Here is a 27,173-nt window from a genome sequence, read left to right on the forward strand (position 1 = left end):
AGTAATAAAAATCATATTTACTTACCTGGGGCTTCTTCCTGCCCCTGGAAGCCTATTTGTCCCTTTCCGCAGCTCTGCTCCAAGCCGGTCTCCCAGGGTCCCCTCCATAGCAGCCCTACAGCCAGCCAGGTCGCCGGGAGTGTTCTGTGCAGGCACAGTACTTCTGAGAGTTGTTGCTGAGAATTTGTTTTTATTGACAGAGCTGAATAGAATAAACCTTTTGATTTCTCATGTCTTTACTAGCATTTTGAAGACATTTGTTAGTGACAGCTGGAGATACACTAGAATCATTGCCTGTTCTTTCAGACACCCCCAAAGTAAACAGCTTTGCTTTTGAATAGCCGGTTTTCAACCCAGAAGTACCAACTGAGAATACTCTCTACTGATTGGACAGTATTTCTGCCCCATCACTAAAGGGGATTCCCATTAATTAATCCATATACAGTATAATTAACACGATTTACAAAATAAATGTTTAATTTATTCTTGTGAGATAATGAATAGAGAGCTGTGTAACTGACTACATGCATAGCACATTCCTGGTGACACACACGGTAGTATGCACAGGTCACTGTTTTAGCAGCAGCAGCAGCAGCATCTCGTACTTTTACTCTCTCACAATATCAGGTTTGAAATCTGGTCTCACAACTTGTTTTAGCTCCTCCGCATACATTTCATAGCGTCCAGTCATCTAGAAATGGAAAAAAATGCATTCATCTATAAATGGAAAAAAATATATGCTGAAATTCATTTTTAACTCTACATTCATATTTTCTTCAATACATTTGAATAAACAAAGTTCTAAACAGATCACTGCAGCACACACCAGAGAGTTATTACCCGAATGTGCACCTGGAAGTCCCCTTAAACAGAACATATAGGTATATGGTGGCTGCCATAATTATTTCCTTTTATATAAAAAATAAACTAAGGAAAAAAAAAATAGACCCTGGGGGGTACTTACCTCAGGAGGGAGAAACCTCTGGATCCTAATGAGGCTGCCTGTCCTCCTCAGTCCCTCCGTTCCAGTGCTGTCAGCTGCCAAAATCTGCAGACAAGCTGGGCTCCAGGATCGTAACAATCCTGTGAGAGCCTTATGCAGGTGCAGTAGTGGCTTTACAATAATAGAAGCATGCCTGACTCAACCAATTCTCATTATAGCCACTTCAACCTATATTCCAGGGAACGGCACCACAATATATAATTGCATCAGGATAATTAAATTAAGGAGCTTTGCCATTCAGGTATTGCAAAAGTATAAACGTCATTTATTTATTTTAGTAGTGGCTTTTGTTCGGCCCCGGTGGAAATAGCCGAGCCCGATCGGATCCGCTCTACTGAGCAGGCGCATGGTGTCGTGCTCGGCCATTTCCACCAGGGCCCGAACGAAGGTCACTACTGCGCCTGCACAAGGCTCTCACAGGATTGTTATGATCTTGGGGCCTGGCAGGATTTTGGCGGCTGATGGTGCTGGGACGGAGGAGAACAGGGGAAGCCACATTACGATCCAGAGGCTTCCCCCTCCTGAGGTAAGTACCCACCAGAGTCTCTTTTTTTTCTCTTATAGATTGACTTTAAACAATACCATTTGCCTGGCCATCCTACTGGTCTCTTTGGCTCCAGTAGCGTCTGAATCGATCTGTGTATGAGAGGACCTGGATGCTAAATGTAAATCACTGCATGCCATGACTCGGCTCAAGTAGAGCAAGAGCCGCTGTAGTGTCTGAATCAGACATGTGAATCAAGCATTTGGCTAATCCACTCAGATCTACATGCTTGTTCAGGGTCTTTGGCTAAATGTATAAAAGGCAGATGATCAATAGGACAGCCAGGCAATTTGCACTGTTTTAAAGAAAATAAATACTGTATTTGCCACCATATAAGACACACCTAGAGTGCAAAAACCAGGGGAAAAAAAATATACTAAACCTGGTGCGTCCATATTCCAAGAGCGTCTTGTACAGAGCGTCCTGTACATGTTATCCCCCAAATGGTGTCCTCCTGTGTCTTCCTATGTGTCCCATCTCCCCATGTCTCCTCCTGTGTCTCCCTACCCCCTGAATGCCTCTACTATCCCCCTTGTATCTCCTTGCCCCCCTCCGTGTGTGCAGCGGTTTACCCAATACATGTTGCCGCAAGGACTGCAGACACCAGTCTTCTTCATGCCGCTTCCTCTAGTGCATGGCTACTGATGACGCAATCAGTATGAGTCATATTGGGTAAGCTGCTGCACACACGGAGGGGAGCCAGGAGATACAAAGGGAATAGCAGGGGCAAATAGGGGGAGCGGAGGCACAGGCAGGGAATCCCCGACATGGCGGCGGTTCGTATCGGTGGCCGTTCATAAGTCGGTGATTCCCTGCCTTTGCTGTATAAGGTGCAGGGACTTTTTCTCCCCATTTTTTGGGGAGAAAAAGTGCGTCTTATATGGCGGGAAATATGTTATGTTAGTCTCCACATCCCGCCCACTTCAGGTGTAATTAATGACACTCCTGCCAGGTGTTTTTGTTTATATAATTCAACACTTAAGAAGCACATAGATTACTCAAATTGGTGTCCGATCGACCATCTGATTAGATAATTATAATCGAATGGGATGAAAGTCGGAACACCAAGTGCATGCCCAATCAAAGTTGCTCAATCGGGTGCATGCTGGTAACGGTGAGCAATAATCTCGGATGAACGCAATGGAAATCCCTGGCCATTGTCCCACCCTAATGTTTTATGTCCCCTTCGGCGGCACAATAGTTATATTTTACCTGTCAGGCCGCCCGCTAGTGTCCGCCGTACTTCCACATTCTGGCCCCGACTACCGGGCATATAGCACATTCACGTGTGCTCTGTGGGTCAATTCAGTAATGTGGACAAAGCAGTGAAACAACATTTCATTTCAACCAATGAAAATTTAAACATCTCTTTTCTTCCCTCCAATATAACATTCTTCAACAGAAAAGAAAGCCGGAGTACATTGTTCCCATTTGTTGCTACCCACCTTGAAATTCCACTTGTCATTGGTCTGGCGGCACAGATTAAGGTCCAGCTCTGTTATCATAAGTCCATCACCAACCCTGCTGAGGCCAGGAGTCCGGCTCCCATCTGGAGCAGCAACATAACTGGATCCATAGAAATGTCCAAAATCATTATGGGCTGCCAAAAGAAAACATGTCTGGATCAGACCCAATAGGGCAAATACTATGTACACAGTAGTAAGCATCTTGCCACACAGAATGCACTGCATTATACTGCAACAACATAATCATCATATTGCTTACACCAAGTTATAGAAAGCACAGTGGCAAAGCATAAATGAGTTTTGAATGGGTGATGCACAGAAAGAAAAGGTGTGTTAGGTAAAACACTGGCTGCTTGGTTATGGCAGAAAAAATAGCACCAAGTTAACCTGTGACAAGTCACTCTTTATTGACCAACTAGGAGGCTTCCAGCCATGAGTAATAAAGACTATTAACAAAAACATACGTTAAATAGCACAAGCAATCAGAGAAAGTATTTAAAGGGAACCTTAAATGAACGGGGGTAAAGAGTTTCACTTACCTGGGGCTATTACCAGCCCCCTGCAGCAGTCCTGTGCCCTCGGAGCCGCTCTGGAATCCTCCGGTCCCCCACTGTCACTTAGCTTCGTTTTTGACGACTCACCAGTCGGCCGGCCGCCATGTGTATTGTGGACATGTTGGAATAATCTTTATATTCGATCTAATCAGACTAATCGAACAAAATTATCTCATCGAAAAAAATGGTACCATGTATGGGCACCATAAGGGTGAGCTCTGCTATAATTCTCCAGCCAAGGAATATTCACCCACAAAATCACCAACAGACCTCGTATCTACCACTTTCCTTTCACCATGAAACTAGGGAACAGACCCCTCCATACATATGTGGTGCAACTGTTAGCTTTAAGAAATGCATACAAAATGTGCACAGTCATCTGCTGTATGAAGGAGCAAGACAAAGGGTGAACAATATGTGTTTAGCTTTACAATCACAGCATTGTTTTTTTTTCATGTTTCCATAAAAATTACCTTTCTTGCCATCTCCAGATGTAAACTCATGCTCAAAGTGCTCCTAAAATAAAAAGCAATCAAATAAATAAATACATAATGAAATATGGTCACTGTGATAACACAGAGCAGACATTTCATAGAAGGCAAGTATTGCCAGATCCAACTTACAGTTCCCACGCGGTTGATGGCACATGTGAAGCAATGATTTGCAATGGCTGCATTTCTTGCCTCTATTGGCCATAGAGACTCACTGAGAAGGAAATCAAAAAAATCAAGCGTTATGCAAGCGAACTGGGTTACATTGCAGAAACAATACATTTATTTTCCTACCTTATACCATATTCAGATTCAATTTGTGACCACAACACACAACTAATCGTGAGCAAAGACGAACATGCACATTTCCACAGACTGTTTTGATTCCCGTTTGGACCAGAAAAGCAGCAGCATTTGAGTGTGGGAATGAATGGATGGTTTTTAAAACATTAAAACAACTGTCTTAGATTGTTTTGAAACTGTTTAAAATTGATAATATAAAAAAAAAAAATGCAATGAAATCTATATATTTGACAAGCATAAATGGTTTCACTGGGTATCCTAACAAATATCCATAGGGCAAAATACAAGGTGTGGTCCAAAAGTCCATAGTCCAGCGCAGGAGTACACTAAGGGCCTGTACACACTGCTGCGCTTTTTGAATCGCATGCGCTTTTTAATCGCAAGGTGTTTTGAAAAATAATGAAAATCGTGGAGACCTGTACACACTGCTGCAATGCGCTTTTCCTATTCTCATGAAGGCTTGCGATTTAAAAATCGCATGCGATTTTAAAAGCGCAGCAGTGTGTACAGGCCCTTAGGTTGTTGGTTATAGATGGTTTAAAAGGTTTCTGCACAATTCAATTCCATTCAGTTTGGTCCTGAGCCTTCTGTGTGGTTCTATGAAATAAAAAATAATTATTTCCAATGAAAGAGCTTTACAGATTTAAAAGCGGTCAACAGAATAGATTTCGGAATGGGAGATCTACCTAAAAATTCCTGCTTTAGGGACAAATGCAAAAGTATAGAGTTCTGCCCCAGTCAGGAGCAGGACCATCCACCAGGAAAACTAGGCAGGTGCCTGGGGCCTAGTGGGTGTCCAGGGGCCCACCTTTCACCTTCTCTAACATCTCTCCACTTCAGCATACCAAAAAGACCACAAGGGGACCCAAAATCTACTACCTTGCCTAGGGTGCTATTACATCTTAATCAATTTCTGGTCCCAGTGTTATCAGTAAAACTGAGGGAACAGGTTCCAGGCTGGCCCAAGACTCTGTAGTACTCCAGCAACTGAGAAGGAAATACAAGGAAAGAAAAGTAGGAGCCTGTACAGTGTAGTATACTGCGAATAATAAAGCCTTTGTGTGTTGGGGGGGGGGGGGGGGGGGTATGTTAATCCATGGACCAAGACGACACAAAAAGGGAGACAAAATCCCAGGAGCCATTCGAGCAATATATTGGAATAACAGGAGAACAACTGCATCCACCAATAAGGCTTGCAGAGGAGTTCCCGCTCCTGTTCGGGCTTGCAAGGGTCCTCTGCGATTGTACTCCTGGTAGTTAGGTAGGTCCTGGGGACAAGAGCTACCTTAAAGATACAACCTCCCAACAGAGGTGTTATCAGTTACAACTGATAGATAGAGGCTCGCAAAAATATTTCAAATAATTAAAAATTGTTTAAAAAAAAAAAAAAGAGGTATAGTTGGCTCACCTCTACTGTGTTTTTCAAAACACCCAATATAACTCATTTGAGTGTATTGCACAAAGTAGGGTCAGGCAATGTATTTTGCGGGCATTTCCCACTTCATCGGGTCAATAATAACCACAAAAAGTGCCTTTGAAAAAAGAGAAAGTTAGACTTGAGCACAGTCGGTGAGTAATAAAGAATTTCTGTAAAAATAGGTAAAATACAAAACTGGGTTGCCACCAGAGCAAACCCCACCCCTTAAGGCTTCCAGGGAAATACCTGGGAGATAACCAGTCCAGGTCACTTGGAGACTGAGGGTGATTGTTGCTCTCCTAATAAAAAAAAGGTTATGTGAACATAAAAACACAACTTTCCTTTTAAAAGACACGGACACCCGATAGCCTTGGTCATCTGGCACTTTATAGATTTACCTGAAGAAGCAGGGCAATAGCACGAAACGCATTGTATAACCTTATGTGCTAATAAAATTGTTGCTCAACACAACACCTATTTTATACAACTGGAGAGATCAGCCAACCACTTTCCTCTCTTTTTCACCGAATTTTAAATTATTTTATACTTTTTTAGGCAACCACAACTCTTTCTTTTCTCATCTATAAAACTGTCCAATCACGTTGCTGTAATAAATCAGATGTCATTCAAGGACAATAATACCCTTACACTGAAATACCACCTGAAGAGACACAATCACTGCACTGCTTAACTACATCACCAAAGTTGTGTTGATTTTCCTGTGAAATCCACAGTTCACTGCAGCATATGCATCAGTTAGGGGGTTGGTCACAAGTTGCAGCAACCACTGTCAACCATGCCACTCCCTAACCACTATGTGTATGGCACATAGCCTTACGCAGTGCAAAAAAGTGCCACAGTTTACCACTCTCTAACCTCAAATTAAGACTCAGAATGGAAGAGAAGAAGGGGAAGGTGCATGAGAAAAACTTAAACTGGTCAATGATGATGGCTCTAAATGTGTCACATGCTCTGCTATGTCATGCGGATAAGTAATGCTGCACTTTATTCCACATTTTTTGTAATACTAGTTTAAACATTATTTCTTTGCACATAACTGGAAGCACAATACCTCTCAAATATTCTTGCTTAATTTCTGAGTGAAAAATATAAACAAGCATGTACAGAAACAGACACATGCCACTATATTACTTTATAGTAAACTATAGTTAACATTTTACAGATTCTGGTCATACTGTCTGCTCTCATACTGCTATACTACCTACCTAAGTTCACCAATGGTTGCTGAAGGATTGAAAATAATTTCAGCGCCATTTATGCTGTACATGAGCCAGTTTAGTGGGTGGTGTCTCCCATAGCAGATGTTCACCGCAATCCTCCCGAATGCAGTTTGGAAGACTTTGTGTCCTGTATTGCCTTCCATGTAATAGGTAGACTGAAACATACAATCAGATGATACTCAGGATGCCAGGAAAATCAGAAGCTAAAATCATGATTAGTATTATTTACAGTACTTGAGATAAAACAGGGCTATAGTTAATGAAAATACTCAGGCATTAACAAGAAGACAGCTGTAAACAGACTGATTGCTATGAGAAGATTCTCAAAGTATTAAAACATTGTAAAAACAAAAAGTTACAGCCAAAATGTCATCTGTCCCACAGCACAGCATACTTTTTCATGGTTTCCCTTCTAGCCTACCTAAAGTCATGAGTGAAAACCTATCAATCCAAGAATACCCAGAAGCAAGGTGGAATAGATAGATCCATCCAGGGGCATAACTAGGGGGGAGCAGCCCCTGTGACTGCAGTGGGCCCCAACTACTAGCCCACCTTTCTCTGATACTTCAGATCAGGTGGTTTTGTGGCTACACATGTTAGGAGTGTGACTATTCTGATAGCCACACTTGTTTTATGACCCTTGTATGATGAACCCCCCATGTTGTGAGGGTCACCAAGGATAGGCAAGGGAAGGGTTGTGAACATTAAGGGGTCCCATCAAAGGTTTGCTGGGGGCCCTATGCTTTGTAGTTACACCCCTGGATACATCCATAGTTCCATCCACCCATGATCTAGGGTTCACACAGTGAAAGGACTGAGCATGTCACACCAGGCTTCTATTGGCCCAGTCACAGACTCACACTCTTCAAGGGGGATTCCAAGTCTGACTGAAGTGCAGCATGTTCTGGATCTGTATCGGGGCCTCCAAAAGTTGGATGTGTTGTATAGTACAGCTGCTGTTCAATAAATTAGTTATACAATGCCCAGGCCACATTCAAATGCACTACACCTGGATTCATTACCCATACTGTAGAAGTAGATATGTGCTGACATGAAATATAGATATATTTTTTGGTATAGCCAAAATATAAACCCCCAAAACCTTAAAGGGACACAGTAGGGGGGTCAGGGGAAAATGAGTTGAAGTTACCTGGGGCTTCTAATGGTCCCCCACAGACATCATGTGCCTGCGCAGCCACTCCCCAATGCTCTGGCCCCGCCTCTGGTTCACTTCTGGAATTTCAGACTTTAAAGTCTGAAAACCACTGCGCCTGCGTTGCCGTGTCCTCGCTCCCGCTGATGGCACCAGGAGCGTACTGCGCAGGCGCAGTATGGTCTGTGCCTGCGCTGTGCGCTCCTGGTGACATCAGGGGAAGCGAGGACACGGCAATGCAGGCGCAGTGGTTTTCTGACTTTAAAGTCTGAAATTCCAGAAGTGAACCGGAGGCGGGGCCAGAGCATCGGTGAGTGACTGCGCTGGCACAGGATGTCTGCGGGGGACCATTAGAAGCCCCGGGTAACTTCAACTCATTTTCCCCTGACCCCCTACAGTATTCCTTTAAAGGGACACTGTAGGGGGGTCAGGGAAAAATGAGTTGAAGTTACCCGGGGCTTCTAATGGTCCCCCGCAGACATCCTGTGCCCACGCAGCCACTCCCCAATGCTCCGGCCCTGCCTCTGGTTCACTTCTGGAATTTCAGACTTTAAAGTCTGAAAACCACTGCGCTGCGTTGCCGTGTCCTCGCTTCCGCTGATGGCACCAGGAGCATACTGCACAGGCCCAGTATGGCCTGTGCCTGCACCATGCGCTCCTGGTGACATCAGGGGAAGCGAGGACACGGCAATGCAGGCGCAGTGGTTTTCTGACTTTAAAGTCTGAAATTCCAGAAGTGAACCGGAGGCGGGGCCAGAGCATCGGTGAGTGACTGCGCTGGCACAGGATGTCTGCGGGGGACCATTAGAAGCCCCGGGTAACTTCAACTCATTTTCCCCTGACCCCCTACAGTATTCCTTTAAAGGGACACTGTAGGGGGGTCAGGGAAAAATGAGTTGAAGTTACCCGGGGCTTCTAATGGTCCCCCGCAGACATCCTGTGCCCACGCAGCCACTCCCCAATGCTCCGGCCCTGCCTCTGGTTCACTTCTGGAATTTCAGACTTTAAAGTCTGAAAACCACTGCGCTGCGTTGCCGTGTCCTCGCTTCCGCTGATGGCACCAGGAGCATACTGCACAGGCCCAGTATGGCCTGTGCCTGCACCATGCGCTCCTGGTGACATCAGGGGAAGCGAGGACATGGCAACGCAGGCGCAGTGGTTTTCAGACTTTAAAGTCTGAAATTCCAGAAGTGAACCAGAGGCGGGGCCGGAGCATTGGGGAGTGGCTGAACGGGCACAGGATGCCTGCGGGGGACCATTAGAAGCCCCGGGTAACTTCAACTCATTTTCCCCCAACCCCCCTACAGTATCCCTTTAAGTACAATATAGAGAGAAAGTTGCAATTGAGTATGACAAGCTCACCTCATTGAAGTCGCCTACTCTTGGGATGTGATTTTTCCGGCTCTTTCCCAGGACTGTACCTGTATTGGATATGACAACGGCAGTGTTCCACAGCGTGTCTCCATGTGCTTCATCCCTCTCTAGGATGGGGGAAACAATCACCATGTTGTATTTCTTTGCAAGCTGAAAAGGAACAGAGGTTGGTATAGCAGACAATACCTTTAATTTATACTGTATATACAGATGCAAGTTTCCTCAGGGGAGATGTTATATGAAAAAGCATGATCTTACAGTATATACACACAAGCATAGCACAGGAATTGCCAGTAGCATCTACGTGCTGAATGGTCAAGTAATGAATGTGATGTATTTAAAAGGAGGCTGATAGCCTTGCTTGCTATTTGTTCAGCTACACAGCTTAAAGGAGGGCATTGCACTCAAAACAGCAGGCCGGCTGCTACTGCTTCCACATTACAACAGAGTCCCAGTTATCCAGAACTCAACTAACCAGAAGTCTCAACCAACCAGAACAAATCTTTAGTGGTACTCAGAGTGGTGAAGGCCAACTTCTTAGGCTTTTTGTAGGCTCTGCTGTGCTTAAAGATTGGATTCCATGGCAATCACAAGTTTAATATACTTTCAATTACTGTATTTCAACATTTAATACAGAGTTCATGATATGTATACAAAGTCGGGGATTGTTCTGTATTGACTAGGCCTATTTTTAAACATTCAGTCTTAAGCAACCAGAAAGCACACTTATCCGAGGGCAGTTCAGAGTTCAGGTCCACTTTAATAAGTGCATCAGCCAATTCCCGTGGGTGCTGGATAACAGGGACTTTGCTTATGTTTTTTTTTTAATGCATGGATAATAAAGCGCTTTTAATTACACGGTGGTGCCAATCTTGTTTATGGACTTTTGTCTTACAGTACTGGTGGTGCCCTGACTGTAGGCACACTGGTTCTCCTGTTCATGGGTGCTGTCCCATTCTTGATTATTTCTTGTTGTTATAGAAGAGACATCATGTCAGCTCTTATTATATGTAGGACATGGTGGAGTGGCTTGTTAAACAGAGAGAACGGGATGGCTGGACTTGTTATACAGGATAGATTATGGCAGGAAATGCACATCGCCAGGGCCCAGGAAAGGAGCATTACAACTGGAACTCAAAAGAATAGCAAGTAGTGCGACACTCCCTTAATATAACATCAATTGTAGCGAATAAAAGTAAATGAAAATAATATTCTCACTGCTGCTGCAACTCTGGTATCTGATAAGAGGACGTGTGCTCCGTAATCCAAATGTGTAGGTAGTGGAAGGAAGCTTGATCAAGCATTCGGTAGGACGTGAAACGTCCGTCGCTTGCCCACATACAGTGCCCGCCACCCACCTCCACTCCCGCAGCTGCCTGTGATGTTCACAGCCAAGGCTTAATTACACAGTGATCTGGATACATGTACAGTGTATGTGCGCTAACAACATGAACCACACTTTGCAACTGAGGGATGGTGCACATGCTTTTTCCCTTTATGGACAGAGAGCATTACAACACCCAAGACATCATAGGAAGGGGAAAATTACTACACCTGAGGAAGAGACAGTCAATGAGACAGTCAATGAGAAACAGATAATTTTGGCTTGCATGGAAATCTAACGCACATTGTTTGCAGATTGGAGCTTGGCAATTAAAATGAACTTCCTGCCAAATTTGGTCCGCTCAGTTCTAAGCTGCATACAATCTGCATGACATTTACATTAAAAATCTGATTTACATCTCATTGACCATATGAAAGATACTTTCATATGGGGACCAGGAATGGGCATGGGGGGGGTCTCACTTGGGGCACTAGAGTGGTCAGCATAACCCTAGTGTCCCAATAGTATACACATCATCTTCATTAAGACTTCAAAAATAGAACAAGAATAGAAATGTTACGAACATATCAAAAGAAATGTTACGAACATATCAAATCTGTGATCTGCACTGTATTTACCTCCTGGCAGAATTTGGTAGTTGCGCCATTCTCAGCTGATTCAGCAAACTCTGTCCAAGGCAGCCTCTCTCTTGTGCAGAAAGCAAATGGCATTGCTGTGAGAGAAATAGTGATGCTTAGGAGACTGGCAAGTTATATTATAAACAGTTAAAATGAGCTTGTTCAGATTGCAAAATAACTATTGCTTAACTTTGCTGACTAGTTGAAGATGCTCCAGTGGAGTTAAACATAAAAAGGCTAAAACTACAATGCTGTCATGGGTTCCCTTCCTAGTGAGTGAATCACTGGCAGGAGAAAATATGTTTAAGCATCTTGCATACGTGCTAACTTAAAGCAATCCCGAGCCCAAGTATAAAGGTAAAAAAAACATACAACCTGATCCAGGGGGCTAGCTGGATCAGGTAGAGCCTCTTATCACCGCTCCTTGCCACTCCTGTAGCCAGCAATCAGTCAGTTTCATTTTTAGTGATGTTGCAGATCGCCTCTCTGCTTCTCCTCACAGAGCAGAGAGGCTGGGGAGAGCTGCAGAGGGGTGGGAAAGAGGCTCTAGAAGGAGGGGAAGGGGTGTTTTGCAGAAGTGCCTCTCCTGCTAGGGACGCCTCTTCTCCTAGTGATCTAGCGACAATCCTGTTTGTCAGCATTTTCAGGAGTCCGCTGCGGAGAGAAGGGGGGACAGAGAGTGCCACACAGCGGCATGCCCTTAAAGAGTACCCAAGACGAAACTCTGGTAAAAAAATTTGATAACTTAAGAGAGGGAAGCCTCAGGATCTTATTGAGGCTTCCCTCGCTATTCTGTTGTCCCCCCCGTCGTTGATCATGGCCCCGGAAAGATTAGCGACAAGGCATTGTCGCTGAGCATTGGGGCCGCGCAGCTTGTCTTCCTGTATCATGACCATGCAATAGCCGACTGTGCGCATGCGCAGTAAGCCAGAGCCGTGGGCTTGCGCAGCCCTGATGTGGAGGGGGCTGCGCTCTGCAACAGGGGGCTTCAGACGAGTGAGGGAAGCCTCAAGAGGATCCTGAGGCTTCCCTCTCTTCAGGGTAAGTATCTGATTTTGACCTGGTTATACACTATTAGATATATGCCCAACAAAAAGCACGACCAGGAAATAGATAGATTTAACACTGTGCACCAGTAGTTATCAAACACATTTTAAATCTCATTGAATATCATTCAGAATCCTAGCATATCTGACATCCAGGAAGATGCAGCAAAGCTGAAGGCAATTTAATGCTTGCTTTGCTTCACATACAATGGAGGAAGCTACGTAGTTCTGCAAGATCTAGGAGCAAATGTAATGGCAACAGGCTGTCTCCATAACTGTAGCCCAAGTGCCAGATCCCGACGGAGTCACCTTCTTTGCTAGCAGGTAGATTTAGTCCTGAAGAGTCCGGGAGATGGTGTCCTGCCTGGATACTGGAAACATCAGCACTAAAGGTTGGAGTAAAGGTCTGTTCTTTTTACATTGGGAGTTACTGATGTTTTCTGCATTTGAGGAGAGGAAAAGCCAGTCTCCTAGTATTTGTCCTTGAAGATTACTGGGATAACAAGGCCTATTGCTGACATTCGTCAGTTGGCAGCGTGCCAGCATGGATTGCCATGGTTATGGGCTGCATGATCCTCTGCTGAAAAGAATCCATCTCAGCAGATTGGGTTTTAAAGCCATAAACAGTTGGTTATCTGGCAGTACAGGTGAACCAATTATCCCTAAGATGATCAGACAACCAAAGATCTGACAGGCCTAATCCCCAGTACACCTGCATAAACCTGGGTTATTATAAAGAGGTTGTGTAATGCTAAGAAAATGGCTACTCGCCTGTGTAAATTAAAACCATACAAAATGAGTCAGTCATGTCTCACTTTATCTCTCTATATATTTTTATTAAAGTGAACTGAGTAAATTGAGCCCCCCGTTTTTCTTGAGAAAAATGTTTGACTTTTATAGACCAAGAGTACCTAAATGATAGAGACCTGGCAACAGAGGAGCCCACAGGGGACAAAAACTGAATAAAGGCGATATGAAGTTAGAAGTATATGTAGCTATATGAAACTTTCCCTGATGCACTTTTTTATGGGCATTGTATGTAGCAAGCCAATAAGGCAATCTTACTGTATATACAATGTAATTTCTGCAAACGTAGACCCACACAGACACTGTGCACCCATTTCTGTACAACTGTTCTAGCGCCCTTTAATGTGTCTATACAATACTGTAACATGCAGTGGCGGCTCCATCTTCAATCTTGGGGGGGGGGGGGGGGGGGGGGCAAAGGGGCCACAATGGCTGGCGGGGCCTATTTGGGTGATCAAAATGGATGTTTGTATGGCGAGCTTTAGATATTTTTTGCCTAACTTAGGTGCCTAACTAGTTCAGCAATGATAACAACCAAATGTAAACATCACAAACAGAACTCAGAGGCTTTTGAGTAGAGTTGATTATCCAAGTGATGGTGCCATTATTGAAGGGACGTTACCTACAGATGTACTTGGCTAGTTTGCAGGCATGCTTTTTGAACCTAGGTTCCCCCTACACACTGATATGAGACCTGTATCGGAGTATATGCCCTCATAAACAAGTATGTCACACTGTTCAATGAATCTGTCATGAAAGAGATAGAAACCTGGCAAACACAAGATCTTATCCCAAATAATTTATCGCCTTGTGAACACAAATCCTTACAAAAACTAAAGAATTTGCAGAATATTGTCATCAAAAAAAGTGACAAAGGCGGAAATATAGTATTGATGCCAGAAGAAATGTATTTAAAAGAAATCAAATCGACAGTTGGCAGACACTGATTGTTATGAACGGGTCATGACCAATCCTTTTGAAAAGGTGAGAGATCAGTTAAATACTCGCTTGGAGTGGGGATATTTGGATAATGTCCTTACCGAAAAGGAGTTTAAGGCATTACAGGTCGACCAATATGTGGTCCCGACTATTTTCATTCAACAAAAAAATCCACAAAAATCCTCTATGCCAGGGGTCTCAAACTCAATTTATCTGGGGGGCCGCAGGAGGCAAAGTCAGAATGAGGCTGGGCCGCATAAGGAATTTCACAATCGCGGCGCATCGCCGCCTCTGCCCGCCCCTCTCACTCTTCCTTCACAGAGAGGGGCGGGGAGAGGCAGCGATCCGTGTGGCGATTGACGTCAGGAGGGGCAGAGCTGAAGCTGAAAGCTCTGCCCCTTCCAGGAAATGCCAGCGGATTGCCCCCCGGCGATTTGGGGGCTCTGCAGCCCTTGTTTAGCGGCGGGGATGCGGCGGATTAATTGGGAGCACTGAAGCGAACTATAAGGCCTCGTGCACACTGCATGCGATTTTGATTCAGATTCCGCTTTTTAATCGGTTTTTACATCCGATTCCGATTTGCAGTTTGCTCCCTGCACACTGCAAATCGGAATCTGAATCGGATGTAAAAAACGATTAAAAAGCGGAATCAGAATCGGAATCGCTTGCAGTGTGCATGAGGCCTAAGGAAGCTTTTGCCGGCGAGGGCCACAAAATATTGTGTCGAGGGCCGCAAATGGCCCGCGGGCCGCGAGTTTGAGACCCCTGCTCTATGCCCTCCAGGCTGTCCAATTATAGCTGCTATTAATTCTCCAACAGAAAAAAATAGGGCAGTATGTAGACAAGAAACTACAACCAATGGTTGAGATGCTACCGTCTTATGTTCTTGACACTATGCAACTGTTACAAAAGCTTAAAAATGTGACAATCCCCGAAAATGCGATTCTCGTGGGGCTGGATGTTGAATCTCTGTTCACATCCATCCCCAACAATGTGGGTAGACGTGCGGTAAACACATTTTTTAATCGTTTTTACCCTGATCAAGATTGCCATAACGATTTTGTGGCTATGCTTTTGCAGTTTATTCTTGCTAACAACTTTTTCACATTTAACAATCGATATTATCGGCAGCGGCGGGGTGTGGCCATGGGGCGGCCTGCTCTCCCTCATATGCCTGTCTCCACCTGGAAGCATGGAAGGAGGAGGCGGTATATGTGGACCAAGCATATTGGGAGCATGCCTCCCTTTGGCTGCACTATGTGGACAATGTCTTTTTACTTTGGACGGGGTCTACGGATGATTTACATAATTTTGTGTCCCGTTTAAATGCAAACAGTTATAATATTTTTGTGACTTACAAGCATAGTGAAAATGAGCTTGAATTTCTAGGCATTAAGATTAAACGAGATAGTTTTGGTATCTCAACTTCCACTTTTAGGAAACCTATGGCTGGAAATACTTTGTTACACTATCAAAGCGCTCACCTAGTCACACAGAAGACTGCTGTCCCTATAGGCCAATTTTTACGCCTTAGAAGGAATTGCAGTGACACTGATACCTTTAAAAAGGAAGCTCTTGACTTGAAATTGAGACTAAAAGCTCGAGGCTATCCAAATAAACTTTCAGGCCTGGAACCCACTGAAATCCGCAAACGCAAAACGCAACCGCTAGCGTTTTGCATGAGCGGTTTGCAAGGGGATTCATGCGAGTTTTCGGTCGCGTTTTGCAACAGTGTATTTTTTTCCTCAGCGGTTGTGTAGCGTTTTGCGTTTCGCGTTTTTATCCTGATTTGTCCTGTGAATTATTTTTCATTTTGTTACAGTGTGCTGAACCGCAAAACGCTAGCAAAACCGCTTAGTTTAGGTTTTGCTGAGCGTTTCCGCTAGCGTTTCAATACTTTACATTGAAGCGCTAACGCTCCCAAAATGCTGCAGGTCCTGCGTTTGCGTTTCTGGGAAACGCAAACGCTCCTGTGGAAGTTGCCCCATCCATTAACATTAGCCCAGCGTTTTGGCAAAGCGCTAGCGTATCGCAGCGCTGCCAAAACGCTGCCAAAAGCGCTCCTGTGGGTTCCAGCCCTCAAAGTCAGTGTATTATAGAGCCCTAAAGTCTAATCGAGATGACCTACTAACAAAAAAACAACGAACAAACTTACAGTTCTGTCCTAGACTTGTTTCCACATATGGACCTCATTGGAACCGACTAAGGAACACTTTACAGCGGTTTTGGCCTATTCGCTAGAATGACGGTAAAAAAGCTGAAATAATAGGCCCTAGACCCTTACAGCCAGACGGAACAAAAATATATTTTAACCAAATCAGAATATAAGAGCAGCAAACAGCCATATTTTAGAAAAAGGAATGGTATGACCCCGTGCAAAAAATGTTCAGTTTGCCAATATGTAGAAAAAACAGATACATTTACTAATTCAGCAGGGGATACAACATATAAATTAAGATGTCATTTGGATTGTCTAAGTACATATGTTGTGTACTAAATGACTTGCCCCTGTGGAAAATATTATGTCGGTAAAACAGAAAGAGAATTACGTACAAGAATTCAAGAACATGTAAGGGCCATTGTGGATTCTGCAAAGGAGGAAAAGAGAGACAAAACCCCTATTGCCTCCCACTTTGCAGAAAATAACAATTCCAATCCAGCTGGTTTGAAATTTAAAGCTATATATCGTTTAGATCCAGGGATTAGATATTGCAATATGCGATTAAATTGAACTGGTTGTGATGCTGCTTGCAAAGAGAGTCTTTGACCTTTAGGGCTGGTTCAGACGGATGTTTGGAGGCGTCGCGTTCATCGGCGTCGTGGCGGCAATGCGTTCGGGCTTTCAGCAGCGTTCGCGTTGCGTTCGGATGCGGTTGCGTTTTTTCTTCCCCTAGGGGGACATTACCCATCGCGGTTAACCGCCCCTGGAAGATACATGTAGCTTCCAGGGGCTCCTTGAACGCCAGGGAAAATCGGGACCCAAACGCCGTGTTCGTGCAAATGCGCGTGAAAGCTTGGTACAAACGCTCCCATTCACTTGAATGGGAGCGTTTAACGCCAAGCCCCGAACGCTGGCGGTAAACGCTCTGCAAGCGTCCGTCTGAACCAGCCCTTAGGCTGGATGCTGAGTACCTTATGGGTCCTATGTGATAATGAAAATGGTGCTGACAGTGTACAATATCCACAGTACTGACTACAATCATCTGATGCTTATTTGAAAATTTAGGTCTTTTCTGGGACTTTATTTATCCTAAGGACTTTGCCACGCCCCATTTGAGTCTATGGAGGCAACGTTCAACAACGTTGTGACAATGTACATACTACAGGATAACAGTATCACTGGATGCTGATAGACTCTATGCTGGAATACAGATTGCTATCTCTGTCTGTGATTAATTCTCAGCGGCTTTCAAAAACTGTACTATGAGTACAAGTTTCAATAATTGAGCAGGAATCAACGGCAGTTATCAATTGCAATAATTTATTTATGTTTAGCAGCAGTGGCAATACCAAATGGTTATATATCATATTTTGCGGCTCTAGCATACTATATACTTTATTGGTGGCTCCCTATGTATGTTATAATTAGTAGTAAATCGATCATATTGGTCACACCTATCTATCCTCTGTGAGTGATTATAACCCTATGCAAAATTGGTCAATACTGGTTTCTTCACAGTAACTGGATAAGGTGTCTCTGATATCTCTGATTATATTCAGACTGGTATGTGCATAAATAGTTAATAGGAATATGGATTCCAGTCTGAATACATACAGTGGGATGCAAAAGTTTAGGCAACCTTGTTAATAGTCGTGATTTTCCTGTATAAATCGTTGGTTATTACGATACAAAAAATGTCAGTTAACTATATCATATAGGAGACACACACAGTGATATTTGAGAAGTAAAATTAAGTTTATTGGATTTACAGAAAGTGCACAATAATTGTTTAAATAAAATTAGGCAGGTGCATAACTGTTGCCATCTTATTGATTCCAAAACCTTTAGAACTAATTATTGGAACTCAAATAGGCTTGGTAAGCTCAGTGACCCCTGACCTACATACACAGGTGAATCCATTTATGAGAAAGAGTATTTAAGGGGGGGGGGGGGGGGTCAATTGTAAGTTTCCCTCCTCTTAATTTTCTCTGAAGAGTAGCAACATAGTGGTCTCAAAACAACTCTCAAATGACCTGAAGACAAAGATTGTTCACCATCATGGTTTAGGGGAAGGTTACAGAAAGCTGTCTCAGAGACATCAGCTGTCTGTTACCACAGTTAGGAACATATTGAGGAAATGGAAGACCACAGGCTCAGTTCAAGTTAAAGCTTGAAGTGGCAGACCAAGAAAAATCTCGCATAGACAGAAGCGATGAATGGTGAGAATAGTCAGAGTCAACCCGGAGACCAGCACCAAAGACCTACAACATCATCTTTCTGCAGATGGAGTCACTGTGCATCGTTCAACCATTCGGCGCACTTTACACAAGGAGATGCTGTATGCGAGAGTGATGCAGAGGAAGCCCACAGCACAAACAGAGCCGCTTGAAGTATTCTAAAGCACATTTGGACAAGCCAGCTTCATTTTGCAATAAGGTGCTGTGGACTGATGAGTTATTTGGCCATAACAAGGGGTGTTATGCATGGAGGAAAAAACACAGCATTCCAAGAAAAACACCTGCTACCTACAGTAAAATATGGTGGTGGTTCCATCATTCTGTGGCGCTGTGTGGCCATTGCAGGGACTGGGAATCTTGTCAAAGTTGAGGGACGCATAGATTCCACTCAGTATCAGCAGATTCTGAAGACCAATATCCAAGAATCAGTGACAAAGCTAAAGCTGCACCAGGGCTGGATCTTTCAACAAGACAACAACCCTAAACACTGCTCAAAATCTACTAAGGCATTCATGCAGAGGAACAAGTACAATGTTCTGGAATGGCCATCTCAGTCCCCAGACCTGAATATAATTGAAAATCTGTGGTGTGAGTTAAAGAGAGCTGTCCATGCTCGGAAGCTATCAAACCTGAATGAACTAGAGATGTTTTGTAAAGAGGAATGGTCCAAAATACCTTCAACCAGAATCCAGACTCTCAATGGAACCTACAGAAAGCGTTTAGAGTCTGTAATTTCTACTAAAGTAGGATCTACTAAATATTGATTTCATTTCTTTTTTGTGGTGCCCAAATTTATGCACCTGCCTAATTTTGTTTAAACAATTATTGCACACTTTCTGTAAATCCAATAAACTTCATTTCACTTCTCAAATATCACTGAGTGTGTCTCCTATATGATATATTTAACTGACATATTTTATCAAAACAACCAATTATTTATACAGGAAAATCATGACGATTAACAAGGTTGCCCAAACTTTCGCATCCCACTGTATGTTGTTCCTTATGGTCAATCTTACGTTCTGTACCTAATTGATCATATTGTTCACACCTATTACCCTCTGTGAGTGGTTATAACCCAATAACTTCTATTATAATTTATCTTGGGCTTCCTCACAGGGATTTCTTATAGGCGTCTGCCAAGACACAGTTTCAATTGATCATATTGGTCACGCCTATTACCCTCTGTGAGTGGTTATAACCTATTACCAATTACCAATTTGGGTTTCCTCACGGGGATGTATTATAGGCGTTTGCCAAGATACAGATTCAACATAGGTTTACAGCAGTTAGAGAAGTGGTTTTGATTCCATTTTCCACTTAATTGATTTACACTATTCTTAGTGGTTCTTTCACCGTTCGAAGAAGCTACAGCACATTATATTGCATTTGCAATATTTTCAAGTGTCAGTAATTTCTGACACTTTCTCTTACAATAGTGGGTGTATGGTTTTAAATAATTTTCAATAAAACATGCAGTTTTGAGCAGCATATACTGGTTTTTGTCCTTTTTGTGTGTATGCTTTAATCCCTTCTAGTAAGCTGCTCCTGTGTAATCAGATCACAGACCAATCATTCCAGCCCCACCCTGTGTCTCTACAAGCAAAGGGAGGGGGAATTTCTGGAGACTATAGCTTGCTAGTTTATTGGCTAATTTAAAAGGAAAACCGTATGCTCCCAATGTCTAAGCCTTCTTCAGACTCTATTCCTATTGACTGACAATGTTAGTACATACAATCAAAAGGAGGTAGAGAGATTTGTTTTTTTGCAAATATAATAGTCATCCAAATACATTAACTACAAGGGATTTTGCAAGGACTGCAAAATAAGTAATAAACAGTATTGTATATATTGTACATGAAGCAAACTTTGTACCTTTGAAACATAACTATATATATATATCGTATTATTTTTTTTTCTCTTTTACCATACAACTTTTCTTTTAGCCATGGCAAGTTTGCTTTATATGGTGAGAAAACAGATGTCTCTGATTGTCCTTGAACCTCAGCTGTAATCGAGGGAAGGTCATTTTGTTACAACAGACCAGCATGTTACACATTGACTTGTCTAACACAAGGCTGCCTCTAAACAGGGGAATACAGACACTCTGCATTCCGAGTTCTTTTCATGGAGTGATTTTACAAGACAATAGTAATCTTTTCCCTAGTTTTATACACAATAGTGGTGCTAGGACAGGGTAAAGCAAAAGAAAGGCCACATCTTGCATGTCAAGGTTTTGTATCTAGTAATGTTTTTTTTTACAGATAGAGTATTCCTACAGCAAGAGATACACATAAGCATTACATAGTACTGTCTAAACGTTTTGGGATAATACATGCTCAGAAGCCTGCAGAAGTAAGTTTTTAGAAATGTGTTTATTTAACTGACATGTCAAACTACAATGCTAATCTTTGGCATGGAAAGCAACACATCACAGTTGCAAAATGGCCAAAGTCTCAAACAGGTGTCTGAGGAGATACTGCCAGGTTATAAGTGGCCCAGTGATCACAACCATGTCACAATCACAGTAACAGGACTGACAGTATGCCAGTAATTATAAGGCCTAGGTCAAATTGAGCAATTCTAAAAATAAGTTTCTTTCTGGCCTTCCTGTGATGGCACCATACCGGAGATTTGGGGTCACACACGTTGTATGTAGACAGCAACAGATGTCTGCCTTGCATGTACATATCTCCCCAACACAATCAATTTATTGATCGTGTATCAGAAATTCACTTACAATGCGACGAGTTGTCATTTGCTGATAGATAGCTAGTCACCTCTATCTATCTATCTATCTATCTATCTATCTATCTATCTATCTATCTATCTATCTATCCTTTCAGACAGTATCCCTAAGAAACTGAAAAGGTTATACATCCTGCCCAATATTACCATCCAAGTATAATATTCCACCTACCAAAAGAGCCTTCATGTTTTTACATAATAACAATTGTCCCAGGGGGTATTGATTACGCTTTACTGTGAAGAATCTGCTGAAGATCAATAAAATATAAATCATTTAGAAAGATGAAAATAAATAAGTAAAAGTCAGTGGCAAAAGAATACACTTTGCAGGGGCTCCTCTGGATCTACATCATATATGTACACTGCAGCTTGATTCTATAAGCATATGCAATTGCTTTTACAGTAGCCTTGTTTCGAGAACCCGGTGGGGACAGTCTACATCTCCAGTCCCCCTCCCCCAAAATGCATGAACTAACACTGGTGGACTTGGTCTAGTGAGGAGATTGTTATCGCTTGCTTCCACACTAGACTGGGATACTCATTTTTTTTCTTTGTTTCTTTGCGCAGATTCTGCCAAAGATTTGTGCCAAAGTTTGTGACATTGCAACCCAAGTATTTGCAAGCAACTGTGATGGTTCGGGGTACATTTGCAATTCACTAGTGCCATAAATGCTCATTAAAGCTAGAGCAAAAATAAAAAGTAATTACAATTTCATTTTAAAAAGATGTACGTGTGCAATGCTCATGTTAAAGGTGCCTTCTATTGCTGACAGTAAATAGTGTGTTAACAGGAGCACTATAGTGGCTGGATGGTGTAATGGTTAAGGGCTCTGCCTCTGACACAAGAGACCAGGGTTCGAATCTCGGCTCTGCCTGTTCAGTAAGCCAGCACCTATTCAGTAGGAGACCTTAGGCAAGTTTCCCTAACACTGCTACTGCCTATAGAGCGCGCCCTAGTGGCTGCAGCTCTGGCACTTTGAGTCCGCCAGGAGAAAAGCGCAATATAAATGTTATTTGTCTTGTCTTATACAAATCAGTTATTTAATATACTGAACCCATCAGTGCTGCTCCGATGTCCAACTCTGTGTCTTTTTATTTTTGGCACTGGCAGACAAAGAAGTGCAATCGATTGGTACCAGCAATGTCTGTAATGCTCTATTTGCAGTGCATTTGCAGATATGTATTTTTCCATGCGTAATGTCACCAATAGAACATTTTTTGTCTTTACACTTGAAAAAAAAATGCATTAGTGTCGAACCAGCCCACTAAATAACATGGTTTGTTAGATCTAATGCTTCTTTGAATGTGGAAGAAACATAAAAAAATGCATGTAGGGAAAATGAGGCCCAAGGGTGATGGACATAAATACTTACTCCATGCTTCCTGGAAGCAGACTATATTCACACCACACTTGGCTGCCACCTCCACAATCTCAGCAATGCGCCTGTGAAGGGCATGGACCTGTAGGAATAAATATTAGTACAGGTCATGTAATATATTGCTTTACCAGGGTTACATGTTTGTCATTGTAGAAAAGTGTGGAACGTTTTACCCATTAATAATTATTTATTTATATAGCATCAACATATTTCATAGCGCAATACATAGAGCTAGTTGAAAGGTTACACAAATCTAAAAAAACAAAACCAGTTTGACATACCTGTGCCTTCATCCTGTAGTCATCCTGTGCCCGCACTGTCCTTCTGCAACCTTCCACCAAGTAGGCAACCCCCTCAAAGCTGGCCAGTCACAGGCTACTGCACATGAACAGCTCCAAGTCGCGCGCACTCTGATCGCACTCCCATGGCCAAAATGTTCTGCACATGTGCAGTAGCGATTTTCCTGTACTGCGCATGCGCAGAATGCTGCGGTGCACGGGGACACAATGGTGAGGCGCATGGCCAGCCAGCTTTAAGGGGGTTGCTGCAGTTGGTTGGAGGGTCGTAAAAGGACAGCGCGGGAACAGGATGACTGCGGGGGGCCTGCAAGAAGCCACAGGCAAGTTAAACTGCTTTTATGCAGTATGGATGATGGGGTCATAATTATTTACACTTTCTGCAGAGTATTATAAATTAGATAGTTTATCTCACCTCAAGCTCATCTCCCATTCACAGTCCAAGCAAGTAATCATGGTGCTAATTAGTAAAACACAGGAAACCTAAGGAAAATATATATACCTGCTTTACTGAATAGATTTTCTGCTGTGGTTCCTCTCCCAAGTCCAGAATGCTGGTGCACCAAAAACTGCTGAGCTCAAGTGCCGCACTAACCACACCTTTTCCCCATGAAAGCACTTTCAGCCCACCCTTCATCCCCATATGAAGCCACTTTCATTTATTACAACTGTGATCTACTTTTCTGGGAGCATGTGGCACGCAACGACATGATCACACTTGTGCAGTGAAAAGTGACAGTAAGGCTGCTCTGACACAGACTGGCAATACAGGTACACTTTAACCTACTTGTATGTATTGGAATATGGGAGGAAATTAAAATAATAAAGAACCACAAGACTGAGAAGAATGTACAAATTCCATGCAGATAATGTGCTTTCAGGGATTCAATCCCACAACTATAGCCCTACAAAGTATGAATTTTAATGTTTTAAGTCAAGTATCCAGAGACCTGGGGCCATATGCAATTATTTTATTTCTTCTCATAGGAGATCATTTTTCATCTTCTCTTTAAAATTATTTGTCACCACTTTGTAATTAAAAAAGAACCTAAAAGTAGCTGAAAATATCTTACAGAAATTATTTTGAGTATTTTCTTGCTTGCTGATGGTAGAGTTATGAAAATATCCCCTAGGAGAAAAATCAGGAGAAAAAGTTAATTGCATACGGGCCTTAGGGTGCATACACACATCAGACCATAGTCTTTGGAAAATGAAAGATCACAGACCAATCTTACCACCCTTCATGTAGTATGAGAGCCATACCTTCACAGTCTATTCTATGGAGCTGAACTCCCCATCAGAAAAAATCTTTGCAAGATGCTGCACACACAGATGCTGTACAGACACAAAAGATCAGTATCTGCAAAAGATCTGTTCCTGCAAAAGATCCGTTCCTGCAAATTGCATTCATAGTCTATGATATCTGCAGATCATCATACACACATTGTTTAACTGACAATCATCTTCAGATCAGATCCACCAGGTTGGATTTTCAGATCTGCAGATGATTTTCTGATCTGCAGATGAATGTCAGTTAAACAATGTGTGTATGATGATCTGAAGATCTCATAGACTATGAATGCAATTTGCAGGAACAGATCTTTTGCAGGAACAGATCTTTTGCAGATACTGATCTTTTGTGTCTGTACAGCATCTGTGTGTGCAGCATCTTGCAAAGATTTTTTTCTGATGGGGAGTTCAGCTCCATAGAATAGACTGTGTAGGTATGGCTCTCATACTACATGGAATGGGATAAGATTGGTTTGTGATCTTTCACTTTCCAAAGACTATGGTGTGATGTGTGTATGCACCCTTAGTGCTTTGGTTGGCTGTGACAGCCAATACTGGCCATATCAGCCAACCATCTGTGTAACGAATGGTCATTCTTGCAAGCCATTCCCAGTTAAAAACGCATCTCTCTGGGATGGGTTCTTTCTGACCAAGAATTGGGCACCATTCCATAGATATAGCAGTCCACTGCCAGCAAAAGGAGAAAACTGTTCAACGGTTTATCAGCACATCACAGGCTGACGTTTTGTCAGCTGAAACAGGGCCAATATTCTCTACAGAGGACACGGCTTACCAAGACAGCACCAGAAGCCTGTGTGAACCAGCCCTTAACTGAAAAGGGTAGGCCAGCCTTAGGTACCGTACTTGCTAAACTACCATCTGCAGACTTAAAAGCCTATCTATGAGCAACATTAGCAACTGCTATAGTGCCTCTCCCCATAGACATGTGTTCTTACTTTCTAAATACAGTATATCTTATGAAACAGGCAAACATTAAGAAGTATGGTCCAATGGGCTTGATTTACTAAGGTTCTTGTAGGCTGGAGATCACTGGAGAGCATCGCTGATCCTTCAAACCTGACTTGATTTATTAAAATAATCTGTTAGGTGGTAAAAGTTTACAACCCTTGTTTGTGTCATATGCAGAAGTGAATCCAGGACATGACACATACCTGTAGCGTGGGCAAAGCTATTGTAAAGAGCCAGGGATAACCTAGGAAGAATGCATTTGCCCCAGGCAACACTTTTGGTGTATACATTTCGGCATCTTCTTCACAAAGATCCTTTAAGTTGGGGAAGCCTTTCCCAAACACCTTGCTTAACCCGCTACCACTAACTTATGCAGTCAGTGACACCCTTCCATGACCGCTACAAAACTGGCGATTGATACGGAGAGAGGATCAGAATGTGATTCAAGCAGCACTAGACTAAGACCTGCCCACCTATGGATGAAAGACACAGTGATTCCCAGGGGAAAGGGGAAGTGTAGCGCACGCCCATGGTAACGTGTAACAACAAAAATAAGTAATTAACAGTATTGTATATTTTGTACATGAAGTAAACTTTGTATATTTGAAACATACTGTAAATATATATGTTTCTCTGTTACCATACACCATTCACTAACTAGTATAACGAGCGCTGCTGAAGCAGCTCTCGTTAAAAAAAATGAGTGGTACGCTCGCTACCTGCAGCGTAGCGTGCGTTATACTTGGTAACGCTTGTTGCTTCCTTAGCAAAGCGCACTCGTTCTAATAGCAACCGCCTCTGTGAAGTATCGTGACCGTGATACTTCACTAGCGCGGCCGCTACTATGTTAATTAATTACATGTTAATTAACAAAGTAGCGGCCACGCTAGTGAAGTATCACGGTCGCTATACTTCACAGAGGCGGCCGCTATTAGAACAAGCGCGCTTTGCTAAGGAAGCAACGAGCGTTATAAGGCACGCTATGCGGCAGGGAGCGAGCGTAACCTCTATAGTGGCCACTAACTGAAGCAGCGCTCGTTATCCCGGTTAGTGAATCAACCCCAAAGGCTTCTAATCTGCACTGGCATTTTTATTTGCTAATGATTTATATCAGACTTTCCACTTTCATATAGTTCACATGGGATTCAGCATGTTTATTCCTAGGAAGGGCTGCCAATGAGCTGTTCTCACACTTATTCTTGGTTTTTACACTCCGCAGTGCAGTGAACATTGGACTCTTGCCAGACATCAACTCCACTCCCAACACATTGCTGAAATACTTTGCCGTGACATTAAATGCATACAAGCGGATATAAACATTATTAAACTTACCTGCTCAGCCACTGGACTTGTAGTTGGCAACTGGATTTTATTCTGGATCAGCCCAACACGAACTGTACGAGGCTTTCGCAGCTGTTCCTCAGCAGCATCAAATATGTATCCCTTCAACTCGAATGAACCCTGTGAAGCAGCCTCCAGAGCACTGCTTGGAAGATCCAGTCTCCTAGGACATCAACAGGAAAAATCACTTCTAACGGAGCTGCAATTTTCTCTATCAAAACCGGCCTACAGCTGAATCTTGCTTAGTAATTACGGATGGATATTGTATTGGGGGGGTGTTTCAAACTTTGCAGGGATTTCAGTGCTGTATGGATTCCAGCAGGAGACCACCCCTCAATTCAACCCCCCACCCCCAGCCAGCCACAATACTTTTTTTAGTTTACAGCTACAATTTAAAAAATAGCCAAATAAATACTGTCAAAGGTAGAGTAGCTTGACTAACCAACTGTGCG

At 42.9% G+C, this 27,173-nt stretch overlaps 1 protein-coding gene across 1 annotated transcript in view; it reads right to left on the reverse strand.

The window, feature by feature from the left end:
- Positions 1-459: 459 nt before the first annotated feature.
- UPB1 (beta-ureidopropionase 1) overlaps positions 460-27,173 on the reverse strand; it is a 38,536-nt gene continuing 11,822 nt past the window's right edge. Inside the window, exons 2-10 of the mRNA XM_068238318.1 lie at positions 26,713-26,884; positions 22,820-22,907; positions 11,509-11,603; positions 9,535-9,696; positions 7,005-7,174; positions 4,191-4,272; positions 4,041-4,083; positions 2,993-3,147; positions 460-691 (exon numbers count right to left, since the gene is read on the reverse strand). Of these exons, the coding sequence (XP_068094419.1) occupies positions 608-691; positions 2,993-3,147; positions 4,041-4,083; positions 4,191-4,272; positions 7,005-7,174; positions 9,535-9,696; positions 11,509-11,603; positions 22,820-22,907; positions 26,713-26,884 (1,051 nt within the window). The 3' untranslated portion in view covers positions 460-607. The remainder of the gene's footprint in view (positions 692-2,992; positions 3,148-4,040; positions 4,084-4,190; positions 4,273-7,004; positions 7,175-9,534; positions 9,697-11,508; positions 11,604-22,819; positions 22,908-26,712; positions 26,885-27,173) is intronic.

This window comes from Hyperolius riggenbachi, chromosome 1 (genome assembly GCF_040937935.1).
Source record: "Hyperolius riggenbachi isolate aHypRig1 chromosome 1, aHypRig1.pri, whole genome shotgun sequence".
NCBI lineage: Eukaryota > Metazoa > Chordata > Amphibia > Anura > Hyperoliidae > Hyperolius > Hyperolius riggenbachi.